General features: G+C 38.0%; 1 protein-coding gene across 4 annotated transcripts in view; it reads left to right on the plus strand.

Annotated features, from left to right (window-relative positions):
- The window catches only part of si:ch211-200p22.4 (phosphatidylinositol-binding clathrin assembly protein), a 140,715-nt gene that overhangs the window by 83,140 nt on the left and 37,732 nt on the right, over nucleotides 1-19,843 (plus strand). For 3 of the 4 annotated variants that reach the window (XM_059354317.1, XM_059354319.1, XM_059354316.1), the window contains exons 9-13: nucleotides 1,180-1,265; nucleotides 2,178-2,301; nucleotides 8,242-8,375; nucleotides 10,644-10,744; nucleotides 14,864-14,974. In XM_059354317.1, the coding sequence (XP_059210300.1) occupies nucleotides 1,180-1,265; nucleotides 2,178-2,301; nucleotides 8,242-8,375; nucleotides 10,644-10,744; nucleotides 14,864-14,974 (556 nt within the window). The remainder of the gene's footprint in view (nucleotides 1-1,179; nucleotides 1,266-2,177; nucleotides 2,302-8,241; nucleotides 8,376-10,643; nucleotides 10,745-14,863; nucleotides 14,975-19,843) is intronic. The other variant, XM_059354320.1, reaches the window with a different exon arrangement.

Here is a 19,843-nt window from a genome sequence, read left to right on the forward strand (position 1 = left end):
TCCCTCTTCTTCTTCCTCTTCTTCTACTTCTTCTTCCTCTTCTTCCTTTTCTTCTTCTTCTTCTTCCTCTTCTTTTTCTTCTACTTCTTCTTCTTCTTCCTCTTCTTCCTCTTCTTCTTCCTCTTCTTCTACTTCTTCTTCTTCTTATCCTTCCTCTTCCTCCTCTTCTTCTTCCTCTTCTTCTACTTCTTCTCCTTCTTCCTCTTCTTCCTTTTCTTCTTCTTCTTCTTCTTCTTCTTCTTCTTCTTCTTCTTCTACTTCTTCTTCTTCTTCTTCTGTGTGTTTGGTTTGTACGTTTGTGTAAAACAACCAGTGAATAATGCAGCTGTCTGGCCTCCTGTTTCCCGTGGTTTTCGGCCATTAATGAGACACCTAACGAGCGCTGAAGACGCTATGTGAACTATTACAGCTGAATTGTGTTTTTCTGCAGTAGCGTAGCAACAATCCCTAAGTAACTTGATCACTAAGTTGTACTCCAGAACGCTTGAGCTCAAATTTAATGCAGCTGCCTTATGCCATCTTACAACAAAGAGCATTTCAGACACTCCTTTGGCCTTTTTTTCCTGGAAAGTACTAAAGATTAGTTCAATCTCAATCCCCACTTGGAATAAAGGTGATTTCTTTGAACCGGAGCAGAGACGCGGTGACAAGTGGCACCCTGGCACTCATTCTGCAAGTATGTCAAGAGCACACGGTGCGAGGGACGCTGCAAGATAAGCAAGACGGAGAGGCAAAAAAGGAAGCTTGAATGGAAAAATGACAGAAAGGGCAGAAAAACTATCGCCCTCTCTTCATGTGAAGAAGTGCCGCAACCTCTCCTTCACTCTCCACCTTTTTATCCTCGCTCTTTGTTTTTCAACCTCCTCCTTTGTTCTCTCTCTCCTTTGAGTCTCCTGCTAACAGTGTGAGTGTTTGCTGCATGTTGCCATGGCTATTCTTGGAGCCTGATGCACTCTGTTACCTTCCTGTGAGACCAACTAACTCTGGGTGCTGTGTTTCTGTGTGTGTGTGTGTGTGTGTGTGTGTGTGTGTGAGAGAGAGAGTGCTGCTGTATGTGTAGGCAGGTCTTTTTTGTGCATATGAGAGAAAAAGACAGAGAGAAATGATTCTCCCAAAGTTGCCTGATTCCTGAATTTCTTTACCCCTTTTTTTCTTTCCTCATGTTTATTTCTCTCTCAGGCCCCCAGCAGCCTCCTGGAGGCTTTGGAGCAGCACCTGGCCTCTCTGGAGGGCAAGAAGACCAAGGAATTGAACGCAGACACCAGGTAGAAACCGTATCCCTCTGAAACCTGACACCAGGTTTTGCTCCTGTCACATTTCACTCACTGTGGCCTCAGTTTTCACTGGAATACATATATAAATCCTGCAGCTCTATGAGGACAGCTCAATCATGGCTAGAAGTTGGGGTGTGTGTGTGTGTGTGTGTGTGTGTATATATGTATATGTATATATGCATGTGTGTATATATGTATATGTATATATGCATGTGTGTATATATGTATATGTATATATGCATGTGTGTATATATGTATATGTATATATGCATGTGTGTATATATATATATGTATATGTATATATGCATGTGTGTATATATATATATGTATATGTATATATGCATGTGTGTGTATATATATGTATATGTATATATGCATGTGTGTGTATATATATGTATATATGCGTGTGTGTGTATATATATGTATATGTATATATGCATGCGTGTGTATATATATGTATATGTATATATGCATGCGTGTATATATATGTATATGTATATATGCATGCGTGTATATATATGTATATGTATATATGCATGCGTGTATATATATGTATATGTATATATGCATGCGTGTATATATATGTATATGTATATATGCATGCGTGTATATATATGTATATGTATATATGCATGCGTGTATATATATGTATATGTATATATGCATGCGTGTATATATATGTATATGTATATATGCATGCGTGTATATATATGTATATGTATATATATATATATTAAAGAACACGGGCCATTCAAACCCTCTGGTGGTTCAGATGGATATTTTCCTGCTCGCCAGTTTTCTTGAAACATATCACACCCAAACTCTTTAAAAGAAACATACAAATAAGCCTAAATCTAACTGCTAATAATTCAGAATGACCTGAGTGTTTCTCATGTCTTTCAGAGCGTCCACCCTGTCCAGCGCCGTCTCATCTCTCTCCTCCACCGGCATGTCCTTCAGCCGCATGGATGAGAAGGAGAAGCAGCAGGCCCTGGAGGAGGAGCAGGCCAGACTGCAGGCTCTTAAGGTAACAGATTTTACACTTTTATAACAAATCACCTGTGAATCAGGAGGTCAGACTCGGTGCTGCCGCAGCAGCAGAAAGGCCGGAAGCAGCAAAAGCAGCAGCAGGTCTGATAGTTACTGCTGTGCCCCTTTTTCCTCCCCTCTAACTCTGATTGAAGCAGCTCTCAGGATTTATGAGCGATGCATTTTAGATTTCGGCCCCATTTACAGCCGGTATTAACATGTGATTTGTGCAGATTGATCGGACTTCACTCGGCTCCCTCTGGAGCCACAAACGGCTTTATACAACTTTTTTGCACATTTGCAATCTTGCTCCCCAAAGCATAAAAATGGACTCATATACGTTAGATCAGTGCAGCACTCCTTTAATATGTATTCTCTCTTTGATAGGATATCCAGATATAGAACATATAACGTGTCTAAATGAGTCTTTAACTCCAATTACAATGCAGTAGACCAGGGATGGGCAACTTAAATGCTGCAGGGGGGCACAATTTTTCATCAACACTACCACAGGGCCACATATAGGACCGTTCACTTAACCAGATATGATGAAACTGCAATTTTAAATATGTTTACAGTGCAGTAACTTAACATATTTCTTGCTCAAATGCATGTATAACAGTATAAATAGGAATACAAAAGGTTTGAAACAAATAAAAAATAACCACTTACTGTGATTTATTTTTTTAGTGCAAGAACAGCAGACCAACATTAATTGCAAGAAGTAATTTAGTGCATTTTAACACTGCACTTTTAAGATTTCATGCTCAAATGCATGTAGTTGTACTGAGGGCCACTTCAAGTGAGGGTGCGGGCCGTATGTGGCCCCCGGGCCTCCAGTTGCCCATCCCTGATCTATAGCTTATCTGAAATGAAGACCGCTCCGCTTGCGTCTTGTTTCTGAGATGTTTCTTGTTGCTCTACCCTGTATCTTCTTACTGAAGGGAGTTTTTCTAATTCCTAGTGGATGTGAGGGCTCCTGAAGTAGCCTATTTGTGTTTCTTTCCTCCTAGTTTGGGTCGTGTTTAGTTCCACCAGCTGCCGCTTGATGATTTTCGTGAGCTTACTTTTGCTCCTAGCCTCTAGATTCCCATACCAGTATGTTTTATGAGATTAGCAAACTACTTTTAGTTGTTAAAAGTGTAATACCATTGCTGGTGGTATGGTGAAGTGAAATTACCCCTTTTAGTATCGAAGAACTCATCCAAAACGTGTTTTACAACCGTGGTAAGGTACTGGAAAAGCTTGAAAATGGACCTTGAAAGTCCTTGAAAAGTGCTTGAATTTGACTACTGAAAAAGTGTACGAACCCTGTAGAGCAGGGGTCTCAAACTCAAATTACCTGGGGGCCGCTGGAGGCAGTATTAAAATGACAAAAAGACACAAAATGACAAAAAAAAACCTAAATTACTTAAAAAAGACACAAAATGACAAAAAAAAAGACACAAAATTACAAAAAAAGACACAAAATTACAAAAAAGACACAAAATTACAAAAAGAAAGACACAAAATTACAAAAAAAGGACACAAAATTACTTTAAATTGACCACAAAATGACAGAAAAAAAAATAAAGTACTTAAAAAATAAACAAAATGACAAAAAAAGACAGTTACAATCGTTGAAAGGTCCTGGAAAAGCTTGAAAATGGACCTTAAAAATCCTTGAAAAGTGCTTGAATTCGACCACTGAAAAAGTGGACGAACCCTAATTTATATACATCTCTGTGCTGTAAAGATCACACCGCGCTATTGCTCAAGACTGCTGATAGATTTCCCAGCAACTCTGCTTTTCTCGGTGAACTCCAGTCGAGGATAAAGGCCGAGAGACTCTGCGGCGAGCCGAGCGATAGAAAAGTCAAGTGTAAAATGTGTTGACATTTCTTGCTCCGGCCCGGGGAGTCCTGCCTTACAGCAAACTGTAATTGAGTAAGAGCAGCGAAGCTACAAAACAGGCACACAGCGGCTCAGCGGGAGTGTGTGTGTGCATGTTAAGCATGCTTCCATCCTGGCAGAGGAGATCCAGTATGTGTCTGCTAGTGTTGCCAGTATCTCTGAGAGCTTTGTTGATCTGTGTGTGTGTATGAAGCATGTGTATATGCTGCTAGATTAGGACACAGTGTGCGCTGCCAGTGTGTCTACGCGTGTTTGTTTGTGTGTGCGGTTGATTGGATTTTAGCGGGGCTGTTTACTCTGTGCCCTTGGTTGCCCTGTTTCTGCCAAGGTCCACTGATTACCTTTGGGTTTAGTTTGAAAGGAGAGGGAAGATAAAGTGAGTGAGAACATAACAGAGTAAGAAACGGGAGAGAGAGAGCCGGGGTGAGCGAGGGTCGTCCAAATACTCCAGTCCAGCTGTCTGCAAGCTCTGGTGTCCATATGGACTCGACACACACACACACACATGCACACACAAGCACACTCAGCTACTGTCCAGCTGGGGCCTTAACCCAAACAATAACATCAGTTCCCATTTGTTCCCTCGCTACGCTGTCAGAATATAAATGAAGAGGTCTCGGCTTGACTCAGGCTGCTGCTGCAGCAGGAGAGTCTGTTTATTAATACGCTCAGATTCTTTCAAAGGTGGAAAGAGGTTGTGAAGTCAATTGGATCATTTCCATACCTACGACTTTACCTTTTAAGATTCTGAACCATTGTACACCTTAAAAGGTTTACTAGGTTGATTAATTAGCGTAACTGTTTCCCAAGTCGGACAGCGTTGGGCTGAGATTCTATCAAAATTTCATTTTAACCCTCTGGAGTCCGTGAAAGCACCGGAGCACGACTTCTTCATGACGTCAAAAAAAGACACAAAAAAAACACAAAAAAGACACAGAAGACACAAAACGACAAAAAAGACACAAAATGACAAAAAAGACACAACAGACACAATTTGACCAAAAAAGACACAAAAAGACATGAAAAGGATTTTTTAAAAATGGACAAAAAAGACACAAAATGACAAAAAAGACACAACAACAGACACAAAATGACCAAAAGCGACACAAAAAGACACAAAATGACCAAAAAAGACTGAAGACACAATATGACAAAAAAGAGACAAAATACAAAAAAAGAGACAAAATGACCAAAAAAGACACAACAACAGACATAAAATGACCAAAAAAGACACGAAAAGACATGAAAAGGATTAAAAAATGGACAAAATAATCCAAGACTCCATAGAGTTAAACCCTACCTAAACTATTTATTTTCAATTCATTCATTCATTATTATGGCATATTTATGACTAAAACAACTTGACACACATTGCTGAGCTGCTTCACAAATTCAGTCCCCAGTATTCAGGTGAAGAACACCACTTCTTCTAATCCCTTTAAAGCAACAACAAAGGGAGGAGGGTTTATAAAGGGTTAAAGTGAATTAAAACATCTCTGTCCATGTATAAATAAAGTAGAGAAAAGCAACATGTCCGATCCCTCTGCGGCGATCCATTCAAAGATCTACGCCTTTGTTGTACTATGAATTGCTTTCCTCGTCTACCAAACGGCACGCAGTCAGATTTCCTGTTTTTTTTTTACTGTTGTTATTTCCCAGTACATGTTCCCACATGATAATACTCAAATGTATTGATCCCTGTGGAGGAATTAGGTCATTGCAGCAGCAAAAGTAATAAGATCCAGCGGGAAATACAGCCAAGAAATAAGCAGTAAAACAGCGGGAATGATCAAATCAATCAATAATGCAATAAAATGTAATGTAGTCACATATGGGACTGTACAACAGTGCAGTCAGGTTGATGTTATTGTATAAAGTGAATGGGGAAACAGTATGGGATCCTTTTACTACATTTAATGCGTTTTATTTATATTTACACTCACTGTTTTTTCACCTAGTGTTAAACTGTGTTGTTGTATAGAATCATGTAAAGCTGCAGCGTGATGAGAAGCTGTTGACAGTCACATTTCCCTGCTGTTAACTTAGCAGCATGCATCACTCTGACCCTGAAGCAAAATGTTCAAATTCATGCAAGAAATGAAAGTCTGGAGGAGGCAAGAGAGATATTTTTCTTTCAAACTGTAAATGTGTAGGAGCGCCTTCAAAGTGCAGGAATGTTGATCTTGGATCAGCAGAATCTGTGTTTCATTCGTTCTCAAAAATCAAATAATGAAAAATTGACTGGTTATTTTGTTATTTGTTTTTGATTATAACACAAAAAACAAAAAAAATGCTTGTTTTTTCATATTTCAATATTAGGCTCAGATCAAAAACACGAAATGGAAAAATGGGAACCAGGACTGAATTTGTGTCTTTAAATGTAATAATGTCTAATTTTATTAATTTACAGTTTCAACATAGTTAATATTGGTTAATATTTGTAATTTAAGTAATTTACCTTTGTTTAGTAACTTTGACTGGTTATTTTGTTATTTGTTTTTGATTATAACACAAAAAAACGAGAAAAAAAAATGCTTGTTTTGTCATATTTCAATATTAGGCTCAGATCAAAAATACGAAATGGAAAAACAGGCACCAGGAATTAATTTGATTTTAATATTTAATTTGTCGGGTTTGTGTGACCCGGAAGTTTGACTGAGGTCAAGTGAGCCGTCATTTGCTTCTCTGTAGTCAAACCAGCCGTCCCTATATAATGTAGTGCGCCTGTATTGTGATATTTACGGTAAATTCATTGAGACTGCTCAGAGCGAGCTGACATGAAGGAAAAAACACTTTACTGTCATTGTTTTTTTTCTCAATTTTTTCAGTTTTTTTTTTTTTCCACATTAAATGCTAGTTCAAAAACAAAGGTAAATTACTTAAATTACAAATTTTAACCATGTTGAAACTGTAAATTAATAAAATGAGCCTTTTTTATATTTAAAGACATCCTCTTGGACTTTGAGAAACTGGTATGGACATTTTAAAGACCAAACATTTATGCCATAAATAAACTGCAGATTAATCCAAAAAACAACCTCTCAGCATAGTTTTTTTTCTCTCTTTTCATTCGGCATTCATTAGTTTAAAAACAAATTAAATAAAAATGGATCCAAAATGTATTTTCTGCAGGATAACAGTCATCATTCCATAAACCAAAAAAAAAATGCTATGTTAAATGTAATTAAAACTTGTGACATATATTCAAATAAAGACGCTACAAAGACAGCAGGACTTTGCCACTTTTTGTGCTAAATTTAAGAAATATGCACGTACTGGCACATCCCGCTTTGTTTGTATTGATTTAATCACAGTGAATCAACTGAAAACGATGCAGAATTCAAACCCGAAAGCTGTTTTTTTCCCCTCGTCTAGCTTTAACAGTGGCTGGACTCTGCTGATGTTTAATTTCGGTCACCAGAGAGAACAGCAGTCTGCATTTCAGCCGCACCTGCATCTCAGCAGGACAGGGTCATATACAGTTTGAGAGGCTTTTAGCTTCACCACAAAACAGCGCCAGAGAGCTTTTTTGTCAGGAGAAACCAATATAATTACTTTCAAAGTACTTTTAACTAATCGTCTGTCATTATATATATTGTGTATGCTGATTTCAACACCACCGGGCAACCTTGGCAGGAAAAACCAGCAATAAACTGCCTTTAGAAACTCAATTGGATGCAGGCCGGGCTTTTAGTCTTAAATCCAAAGCCAATAACTTTGTGAATATCACCAAAAGGATACTAATTTAAATGTCTCTTATGTTTTTACTCTTAATTACTCAAAATTGGGCACATTTGCAATGAAATCTCCATCAACAAGAAGTTCCAGGACTGTTTTTTCTTCTATGGGAGAATATTTCTGTCTTGAGAAGAATGTGCTTCCAGGATTTGAGTTAACCAGAAACAAAACTCTGGTTCATTTCCAATAGGAAATGACTGTTTAACCAATGTTTTCCTGATCACATTGTGGTGTTTTTCTTTCTCTCTGTGTGTGTGTGTGTGTGTGTGTGTGTGTGTGTGTGTGTGTGTGTGTGTGTGTCCACCAGGACCAGCGCCTGAAGGAGATTGGCATGCAGACTCCTCCCTCTGCCTCCCCCAGCAGCCAGTCGGTCGGCAGCGCCAACAACAACCACATCACACAAACCCCAGAGCTGTTCACCTCCACGCTGTCTGCCAACAGGTACACACACACACACACACACACACACACACACACGTTTTCCCACTCCACTAGTTTTAACCAACTGAAATCCTCTACATTTTTGAGATACTGAATAATAATCACAGATCAGCAGATACATAATTACATAGTTAAACACATTAGAATTCATGTGACTGTTTCACAATAAAAGCGAGTTGTTGTTTTTTTTGTTTTTTTACCAGTTGAAGGCTTTTAATGTGAAATTGCAGCAGTAAAAAAGCTCACTTTTTGCCAATATATTGTCCCAGAAGTTTTTTGCAATAAACACTATTATTAATTTATGCCGCTGATATAATGATCATATTATAGGATTTTAAGGTAAGTACAGGAAGGTTATAAAACATGGGTCTCAAACTCGCGGCCAATTGTGGCCCTCATGACGATATTTTGTGGCTCCCACCTTGATATGAAAGTTTAATGTGAGTTTTATATGAATGGCACTTTACCGTGTTGTGTGTGGAAGGTCACATTAATTACCTTTTTTTGGTTATTTTGTGTCTTTTTTTTTATTATTATTTTGTCTTTTTTGTGTGTGTGTGTCTTTTTTGGTAATTCTGTGTCTTCTTTTGATAATTTTGTCTGTTTTTAGTAATTTTGTGTCTTTTTTTGATAATTTTGTGTCTTTTTTTGGTCATTTTGATACTGCCTCCAGCGGCCCCCAGGTAATTTGAGTTTGAGACCCCTGTTATAAACAGTAACGCTGGGCTGCATATGTGTTTTTTATTCCTGCCACCAACAATGAAAACAGCCACATAGAGAGGTATTTACAGAATCTAAATGCATTGATTTGCTATTGAAGAACAAATATCGATCATTAACGATGTCAAACATGGGGTTGAATTTCACAAAATTCTTATTCTTATTACCACTGTAGTGCTAAATTAAGTAAAGCAGTGTATGATAGCAGGAATAGTTATTACAGTACAAACAGACATATGGATCGCGGTTTATATATTCCTCAACCTATCACTTTTTAAGTGTACACTAAATTTTAAAAAAAAGTCTGCAGGCTGTTTTTAGATTCCTTCCCCAACAAAACAAAGCCTTGTTCCACACCTACTGACTGATTCCAGCTATAATAGAGTTACAGTTTGACTATTTGTTCTAGATAATCAGTACAGGATTTAAACTCGACACGCACACACAGTTACACACTCTGAATTTACTGCTCCTAACTGTTTTATTGCTCCGTGGAAGTTTTTACAGCCCTTCAGAGAGCGAGAATTAATCTTTATCTGTGACAAACGAACGTTTTTACTGGTGACTTTAGCTATTTATGCGCAATTGATTAAATATTAATGCTTTATCTCCATCTGTCTTTCCACACCTCGCTGTTCTGTTTCTCTTTATCTGTCGCTGACTTATTTACTTTGTTTCTCTCCATCATTCACCTCTTCTCTCTCTCCTTTTTTTCTCCACTCCGCAACACTTTTTCTCCCTCTTAATACCCCTATCTCTCTTTTTATCTCCTCTTTCTCTAACTTGACACTTTTGTATTTCAACTTCTTCCTCTCTTATCTCTCTCGCTCTCTCTCTCTCTTTTGCACTCACTCTATCGCTCTCTCGCTCTATCTCTATCTGGCTCTCGCTCTATCTCTATCTGTCTCTCTCGCTCTCTCTGTCTCTCTCGCTCTATATCTGGCTCTCTCGCTCTCTCTCTCTCTCTGTCTCTCTCGATCTCTGTCTTTCTTGCTCTATCTCTATCTGTCTCTCTCTATCTCTCTCTCTATCTGGCTCTCTCTCTCTATCGCTCTCTCTCGCGCTCTATATCTTGCTCTCTCGCTCTCTCTCGCGTGCTCTATATCTTGCTCTCTTGCTCTCTCTATCTGTCTTTCTCTCTCTCGCTCTCTATTTGTATAACGCTCTCTCACTCACTTGCTCTCTCTCTCTCTCGATCTCTCTCTATACATATATATATTGCTCTCTCTCTCTGTCTTTCTCTCTCTCGCTCTCTCTCTGTATATATCGCTCTCTTGCTCTCTATCTGTCTTTCTCTCTCTCGCTCTCTCTATATATATATCGCTCTCTCTCTCTATATGTCTCTCTCTCGCTCTCTCTATATATATCGCTCTCTCTTGCACTCTCTCTCTCGCTCTCTATATATATATCGCTCTCGCTCTCTCTATCTGTTTTTCTCTCTCTCTCTCTCTCTTTCTTTCTCTCTCTCTCTCTCTCTCTCTATATATATATATATATATCGCTCTCTCTCTATCCCTCTCTCTCTCTCTCTCCACTCCTTTTCCTCAGTGTGCCCAATCTGAACAGTGACCTGTTTGATCTTCAGCCGGCCTTCATCCCCGCTGTGCAGAGCACTCCTTCAATCTCCACCGCCAACAGTGCCTGGGGAGGTACGCTACCTACACACACACACACACACACACATTTACACATATATGAAGCCGCAGACATGCAAATAAGCCAGACGGCCGCCTACACGTACACACACAGATCAAGTTATGTCTGAGCTGAAAGTCTGTATGTCATTTTTCACTGTGTGTTTTGGCGTTCTGGGGATATTCTCCCTCTGGCCGGTCATTCACATGTCTGCCCGTCCATCTGTCGAGCCATTCATTTGTCTTTTTTATGTAAACCATCCATTCCCCCATCATCATCATCATCCCTTCCTCTTCTCTCCAGAAAACTAATGTTGCATGACCCAGCCGGTGTCTTGGTGTAGAGACACAGTCGAAACAAGCTTCAGGTGCCTCTGTTTACGCTGTAAATACTCTCAGTATTTTCTGTAATAATGAATCCCCGCAGCCGTGCGAGCAGCTCAATAAAGCAGGTTGAGAAAATGTCAGATGAGATTCAAGCAGCCTCTCTCCTCGTTCTCTTGTTTGTCAGGGTGGAAAATGCGGCTGTGGCAGAAATGCTGAGCAACAACATTGACTTTCTCATATTAGCTTCACTGTACAGTGTATTCCAAGTCAAGTCAAGTCTAGAGCTGCTACGATTATTTGATCCAAAGAAAAAAAACAACATGGAGACTCCCTGCTTTATCTTGTTGTATATCATAATAAATTTAATCTATTTATTTATATATATATATATATATATATATATATATACACACACACACACACACACACACACACACACACACGTACATATATGTGTACATATGTACATATATATGTGTATATGTATATATATGTATATATGTGTATATATGTATATATGTATAAATATGTGTATATATATATGTGTATATATGTATATATATATGTGTATGTATATATATGTATGTATGTATGTGTGTGTATATATATGTATAATTATTTATAGTAATTTTAAAAAACAACCCAATGAATTATAAAAATGATGTACAACAATAAACTGTTAAAATGACAAATTATAGTATTGTTAACAATAGTAAACATTATTTATCATAATTTAATTGTTTAACAGTTAACTATTAACTAGTTTAATAAACTATCAATTTACCTTCCAAGCATTAATGATTATAAAATGAATGTTATATTATAATGTAGTTATTATAAGTGTTGCTGCTTCCAGGTGCCGGAGTCAGAACAACCTCCTCTCCACTATTTATCTGTATATCTCTATTTTTATCTGAAAAAAAGCTGACATTTCAGCTCAAAATCAACTTGCTCAAATCAAAAAGTAGCACATAGATGAATCTGGAAGCACTTTTAGCGCTGAGTATTACTGGCTTTATGACAGAGGATTAAGCTGAAGCCATTTATAAAGAGTTTGGCCAGACTTCAGAGTCGGAGCTACTTCTTAGCTCAGATATCGGCTCCTTACGCCATCAGTGGCTCTGACACAGGAGCTGAGATAACGATCCCCGGAGCTTTCCTCAAAAAACAACACAAAGGATACTTAGTTGAGTAAACGCCCAAAGCTGGAAACGTTGGAAACACTGATGAAATGTTCAGTCAGCTTAGTTGAGTAAACGCCCAAAGCTGGAAACGTTGGAAACACTGATGAAATGTTCAGTCAGGCGTGAGAATGTATTTTAAATTGGTCCAAAGGAATACTTTGCCATTTTAGGGAAATATGCTCAATTCACTTTCTGGCAAACAGACGAGAAGATTGATGTGATTCTCATATGGATCTACGGTCAGCAGCTGGTTAGCCTAGCTTAGCACAAACACTGGAAACGAGGGGAAACGGCTCGTAGGGCTCTGTCCAGTACTAACAGAATCCACCTAGCAGCTCCTCTAAAGCTCATTAATTATCATGTTTTTATCTTTGATTATTTAATCCATTCAAAAGCCAAAGTGGGAAACGACAATTTGCCATTTTAATTGTTGTGCCAAACTATTTCTTGGCTCTGCGCAGTTCCAACTCCAGGAAATGACTGTGCCTGGCAAAGAAATTGTTTTGTACATATTCCCACATAAAACTTTTCATACGAATAAATCAAACAATATCAAACATGGTTAGCTGGTAGCATGCCCAATGTGCTGAGGCTTAGTCCTTATTGCATGGCCACAATAATTATCTTAAAAATGTAAGAAAAAAAATGATGCACATAGAGTGTAGAACCAAACTACTTGGTTAGGTTTTGGAGAAGATTGTGTGTTTGGTTAAAGTAAGCACATTTGAAGCTTTAGAAAAGATTCTGTGGTTTTGGTGAAAAAAGTACTTTTGAACGACTTGATAAAGTTTAGGAAAACACTGTGGTTTTGGCTAAAATAAGTCATTTTGAACTACTTGGCTAGGTTTAGGAAAGATTCTGTTTTCTGGTAAAATAGTAATTTTGAACTACTTGGTTAAGCTTAGGAAAATACTGTGGTTTTGGTTAACTTAAGCACATTTGGATTACATGTTTTAGGCTTAGGAAAGGCAGTGTTTTGTGTTAAAATAAGTACTTTTCAGCTACTTGGTTATGTTTAGGAAAATACGTAGTTTGTTATGTAACTGTTAAAATAAGCACATTTGAAGTTTTAGAAAAGATGCTGTGGTTTTGGTGAAAAAAGTGCTTTTGAACTACTGATAAAGCTTAGGCTAAAATAAGTCATTTTGGACTACTTGGTTAGGTTTAGGAAAGATTCTGTTCTCGGGTAAAATAAGTACTTTTGAAGTATTCGGTAAAGCTTAGGCAAACACTGTGGTTTTGGCTAAAATAAGTCATTTTGGACTACTTGTTTAGGTTCAGGAAATATTTTGTTTTCGGGTAAAATAAGTACTTTTGAACTACTTGGTTAAGCTTAGGAAAATACTGTGGTTTTGGTTAAAATAAGCACATTTGAATTACATGTTAGGCTTAGGAAAAGGCAGTGTTTTTTTGTTTCAATAAGTACTTTTAAACTACTTAAGTTTAGGAAAATGTTGTGGTTTTGATTAAAATAACACATTTGAACTACTTTAGTTAGGATTAGGAAAATGTTGTGGTTTTGGTTAAAATAAGCACATTTGAATTACATGTTAGGCTTAGGAAAAGGCAGTGTTTTTTGTTAAGATAAGTACTTTTGAACTACTTAAGTGAAGTTTAGGAAAATGTTTTGGTTTTGGTTAAAAAAAAACACATTTGAACTACTTGGTTATGTTAAGGAAAAGACAATGTGTTATGTAACTTGTGTTATTCAGGTACATAAATTAGGTAATCTCGGACACGAACTGTACTCTCCTGGGTGGAAGTCCTGAGTTTTTTTTACCTATCCATCCGACCCGTGCTCCTTGCTCCAACCAAGTCACCTGACATCCTGGCTCAGGATTTCATGGGTTACATATGAATAGCATTTCTTCAGCCTGTAGATATGAGCTTTAGAGGTTCAGGTAGGTGGATTGTTGAACATAGCAAAGCTTGCTGTTTCCTCCTGATTCCAGTTTTATGCTAAGCCAAGCTAACCTGCTAATGGCAGTGGGTTTTTTTCCCCAACAGTGATATCAATCTTCTCACCGAACCATTTAAACATGGAGATGCTCGTTAGGTCACATAGGAAATGGTTGTTGGTATGGATCGCCATTTTCTTATCTGTTGTGTGTAATTGCTACCAATTCTGGATCCTTCTGTATAACCGTGGTGTTTCCTGAAAGGTTCGTTAGTAACAATAGACATTGTGTTGGACTGTCTTGTGAATTTTGTTCCTGTTTCGTGGACTCCACAAAGACAACCGCTCTCCGAGGCTTCGAGCCCTAATCCCCGACAGGGATGTGGATGAAGACAAAAAAACAAAAGGTGCATCAGTGGATTTTCTCGTGCACAGGCTTAACTCTCCTCTGAAAGCCTGACATTCCCCACAGCCTACACACCATCCCAAGTTACTAGGCAGCAACAATGGCAGCACACTGGAGACTGTAATGTCCATGTTCCTAATCTAATGGGATTAGTTTAGCGGGAGGTAGTGGGATCCTCACGAGAGAAAAGCCACGATTTCCACCCAACCTAAATCACAATTTGATGCATCTATCTGCAGCTATTTTAAAAGCTAGTCCAACAGTTATCAAGAGCAGCTTAAACAGGGTTTTAATCAGTCACATTTAACTGCATCCCTCAGGATTGGAGAACCAGCCTCTGCAGCAGACCGTCCCAGCCATGACTGTAGATTTCGATGCTGTGTTTGGGAATAATGCCACGCCCAGTAACAACGGTCCACAACCTGCAGCCGGTAAAGCCAGCTCTGTCTGACTGTCCAGACAGACTGAAAACTAAAACCTTTTGACTTTGCTGGCAGCACGAGCGTAGCACTTAACTAACCCCTCTGACTAGCTCCAGCGACTTGTGGTTGTTCCTGGCACTGGGTGGGTGTTTGTAGCTTTTTTTTTTTTTTTTTTTTTTTAGCTCTGCCACGTAGCCTGTTGTTGTCTCTCTAATACTGTAATGAAAGTAACCCTACCTCTACAAAACAAGTGCACAGCCCAGAGATGAAGGATCAGTTAACTTTATTTTTTTATCTTATTTGTTTTTTATTTCGGCAACGTCGTTTCCGCAAACATGATTGGTTGATGCTTTTATTTGTGATGTGAAAGCTCAGAAAATCTGCCTTGGTCCGACAGTACACAGTGCTTATTTTGCAGAACAATAATCACAAAAGTAAAAAATATAAAAACGGATCCAAAAAATTTATTGATGTATGAAGAAAAAAAATTATTCTCCCAGTTTGTAAAGGCCTTAACTCTTAAAAACTCAACTAATCTGCTTATTCAAGACTATATGAATGAAATATGATCAAATTTGATGCAAACATACAGTAACAAACCAACAGCCCTGATCAGATTTTGATAGATTTTATAGTTTTCAGAGCCTCTCCAACTTTAAACCAATAAAAACAAAAATGCATTAAAAGCAGAATAGACAAAATGTTCTCAAAACTGTGTCTTTTATTTTTTATTTTTTTTACTTGAATATACCAAAAGTTAACTGATCCCAGTCCTGGTTTTCCTGAGTAACTCATCTTGTCTTTCAGGGTACCTACACAGGTCTGCAAATTCTACAATAACAAGCACTAAAACATTTTATCCCCCAAATTATAAACCTACGACAAACAGTTAAATATTGTTTTGATATGTTTATGTTGTAGATTTGCTCTCATTTCTTATTTTTTAAATTGAATCCTTGTTAGTCTTATCACTTTGAAATACAAGGGATGCTTGCCAGTTATTTTTCCTATATATTTGTGGAATATATCATGTGTACAACAGCCAAAATCTTTAAATCCATTTGGATAATTATGAAGTAGAAGTCTTGAGTGGAATAGACGATGTGTAGGAACCCTCTCTGTGCTACTTCAGCTTCTCTTGTTGTGGTTTCCCCACTTGTTATGGTAACAGCTTTAGACTGATGGCTCTCCAGTGTTGCAGATCTGGGACTTTGGCTCTGAGCCCTCTTATTGGCTTACTTTCTTTTAACCTCTCAGCACCTGACACAATCAATCTCTGTACCTCTCAACCCTTTCGGGGTCCCTCGATGCTGCTGCAATAATTTTAAAGCGGGGCAAGTTATCGACGGCTCCAAAGAAGGAGCAGCAGATAAGAGCGACTACCTGCAGAGGTCGGCCAGAGACTTATTTTCATCATAAAGGGATGAAGAAGTTCAGAAAGCAGGTTTAAACTGAAAGAGTTCAGAGGAAGAAACTGAAGTTAGAGCTATCATAAAAGAATAAGTCATGCTATTTTTGTTTTTTTTTAATGGTCAGTAAATTCTATGAAAAGACCAGAAGGGATTGTCTTTATTTTGAAGGCGTCTACATAAGAGTGACACAAGCCTGTCAGAAACATGACAGTATCATGAGCATTAATGTTACTTCAAAGTGTCATTAATGTTCGTGACACATCCCATGTCATGTTTATGACATGCTCATGTCACTCTTATGTAGACACCTTCAAAATAAAGTGTTACCATATCTTGCTTAAGTTACAAAGGCATGTTCAAAAAATTGCCTAAGTCACATTTTATTTTGACTTAGGCATAATAAATCCGCTTAAGTCACACACTTGACATAGGCCATTATCTTAAAGGGGTGAAATCACATGATCTGATCAACTGAGGATGTAAGAGATTTTACCATAGGTGGCAATGAGGAGATGATTTAGGCACAAAAAAAGCAATTTTGACAAAAAATGACTTAGGTGATTGTTTAAACAGTGTGACAATTTGTAACATTTTGGCGCTCTAAAAAATGTCCTGTACATTATTCAGTTGTACCAAAAGACACTCTAAGGAGTCTACTATTCATTTTGAATCATAAATGCATCTTGCTAACCAAGAGAGCGCCAGTTAAAGATGATAGCTCCTCCCTCTCATCCAAATATGGTCACCTCTGGCTCCACTAACCAATGGGTGATGTCACAGTGGCTCCCTCCATTATTTTATATATTTTATACAGTCTGTGAATGACAGCAGCATGGACGGTGTGAGGGTTAAATCACAATCGTACCAAAAGTGCATTAATCTGCGATCAAAAATACCCAGCAGATACATTATTTGCTCCTGTTTGAGTAGATTGCACTGGAGCACTGGCTGAGCTGGTGCTCAGCTTTTTTAGGAAATTATTTAGCCTTTTTTTTTTAGATTTAGGTATACGGAAGAGCCCGGAATTTTCTCTTACATTTCAGTGGAAAGCTTTGGTAAAAAAAAAAAAAAAGTTCATATTTTATCTCAGAGTTGCTTATTTTCACTGATGTACATAGTTTTTTTGTTTTTTTTTTAATAATTTGTTTGTTATTTTCAGAATAATGTACAGCACATTGTTGATATACTCAATGACAACCAGTGCAAACAACAAAGGCATGAATATGAAATGTATGACGGCAAAAAGAAAAACCCTCAACCCTTCCCCCTCCCCACATCATCCCCAAACAAAACAAACAAACAAACAAAAACAACTCACTGGAACCCACTGCACTGGAAACTGTAGTGCTCAGCTTTTTTTAGAAAATGATTTAGCCTTTTTTTTTACATTTAGTTATACAGAAGAGCCCAGAATTTTCTCTTAAATTTCAGTGGAAAGCTTTGGTAAAAAAAAAAAAAGTTAATATTTTATCTCAGAGTTGCTTGTTTTCACTGATGTACATAGTTTAATTGATGTTTTTTACCAGTAATTTTTCTATTTTTTTAACAGTCATTGTGTTAGATTTCTGTCCAAGCTGAGCTCTCCCTCTACCCAGTACTCTAACTGCATGTGTTTATTTAGCCGTTGGTATTTTCACAGCAACGTTGCCCATCAATTAGCATTAGGTGAAATTAGCCAGGATTAATCAGCCAGCTGTTTCACACCAGCAGAAGCTTCACACGCCGTTCAAACTCAATTTCTATGACTTAATCGAAACAGTGTTATCATTCAGAGCGAGATCGCTAATTATACATCTGGAAAATCTTAAAATCCTCCAAATGGACTCTATGAAGTGATTTCATAAATTAATGTTCTGGTGGAAAGCAGAAACACTCCTAATAGTCCTTTTCAGGCCTATTAGGAGTGTTAGTTGGGTTTGTACAGCTGTATCACTGCTTCTTCAAACATTTGCTAGATAAAGCTTGTTTTTCTAATGTTTAAAGAGTCCATAGTGCACTTTCTGTTTGCTGTTTTTTTTTTCTTCTTTTTTCTGGCTTGTTTAACCCATAACAACCCAGACCCAGTTATCATTAAAGGAAAATTATGGGGGATATTCCACAGACCAAGTGGACCACATAGAACACATTTATGATGTGGTTTTTATTAATAAATTAATCAATAAACTCGACACCTTTTCTGCTTACAGAAACACAAATTTGCCTTTTTCTCTGCATCTCCACAACATTTATTAAAATTGTGACATTAATAGTGCAACAAATTCCTTTCCAGATTTGTTTAAACAGCGAAAATAATTGAGTGTTTTTTGACCTGTTCATCCGTTTTTCACAAAGGATGTATCACTGGAACCCTTGGGCCAATCTGAGCTCAATGCATCCTCAATGGGGTTTTTCGGCCATATTGAATTTTCCGCCATCTTTGATTTGATCAAAAACCTCCCATTAATGTTATACTTTATTACATTATTGGTAAAAAAAGTGTATTACATTATTGGGAAATGCACTTTATTGCATTATCGGGAAGTTATTACATTATCAGGTTTTATTACATTTTCAATGAACTCAAGTGCAAATTTTTTTACATTGTCGGGAATTTATTACATTATCAGGTTCTACAGTGTTTGTTACACCCGTGTCACTGTGGGTTCTTATGGGTTAACCTGGTCGAACTCTTCTGCTCAGAAGTAACAGTTGGAGGCTTGTGGCTCCGGTGTGCAGCCTGGTTCTGGCTTTGGACGCACTAACTTCTTTCTATTAATAGAGCCTGCATGCGTTGAAGCTGCCACTACAACTACCAACACACCATCTGGGCAACTGGCAGCATCTCACAAAAATCCCTGTGTGTGTGTATGTGAAGCTACTGTACTGTGTGTGTGTGTGTGTGTGTGTGTGTGTGTGTGTGTGTCTGTGTGTCTGTGTGTGTCCATGCATTGTCTATGTGGCTCTATGCGTCCACATGTGTCTTTATATTTGTCACTGTGTTTGTATCTGTGTGTGTCCACGTCTGTTCACACGTCGTCTGTCATTTTTTGCTCGATCCCATCTGTCTGCTCCTGCTCGTCTGTTTTGTTTTGTTGTTGTTCACACCGTTCCCACCCTCCCCCTCCCCCCCTCCTCCCTCCTCCCTCCATTTATTTCATCTCTCTCTCCGTCTTTGCCTCATCGTCTCCCCATCACACTTCACAAGGCAAGAATCACCCAGGCAACTCCTTTCCATCTGCTCTCCTTCCTCTTTACAATTCAAAGTCCTTCCTCCGTCTCCTCTGCAGTCTGTGTTTTTTTTTTGTCCACTTTTAACTGACATCTTACTGTATTTGTGTGCAGAGAGTTGGAGGCATTGTTGCACCTTTTTTTATATATTGGAATTTCTTTAAAGGCAGTGCACGATGCATGATGTCTTTATAGTGTATTCTCGATTTCCCATCAATCATCTGTTCTCTCTCGTCTTTTTGACAGTCTAAGATTTTTA

Source organism: Centropristis striata, chromosome 17 (assembly GCF_030273125.1).
Source record: "Centropristis striata isolate RG_2023a ecotype Rhode Island chromosome 17, C.striata_1.0, whole genome shotgun sequence".
NCBI classification, from domain to species: Eukaryota; Metazoa; Chordata; class Actinopteri; order Perciformes; family Serranidae; genus Centropristis; species Centropristis striata.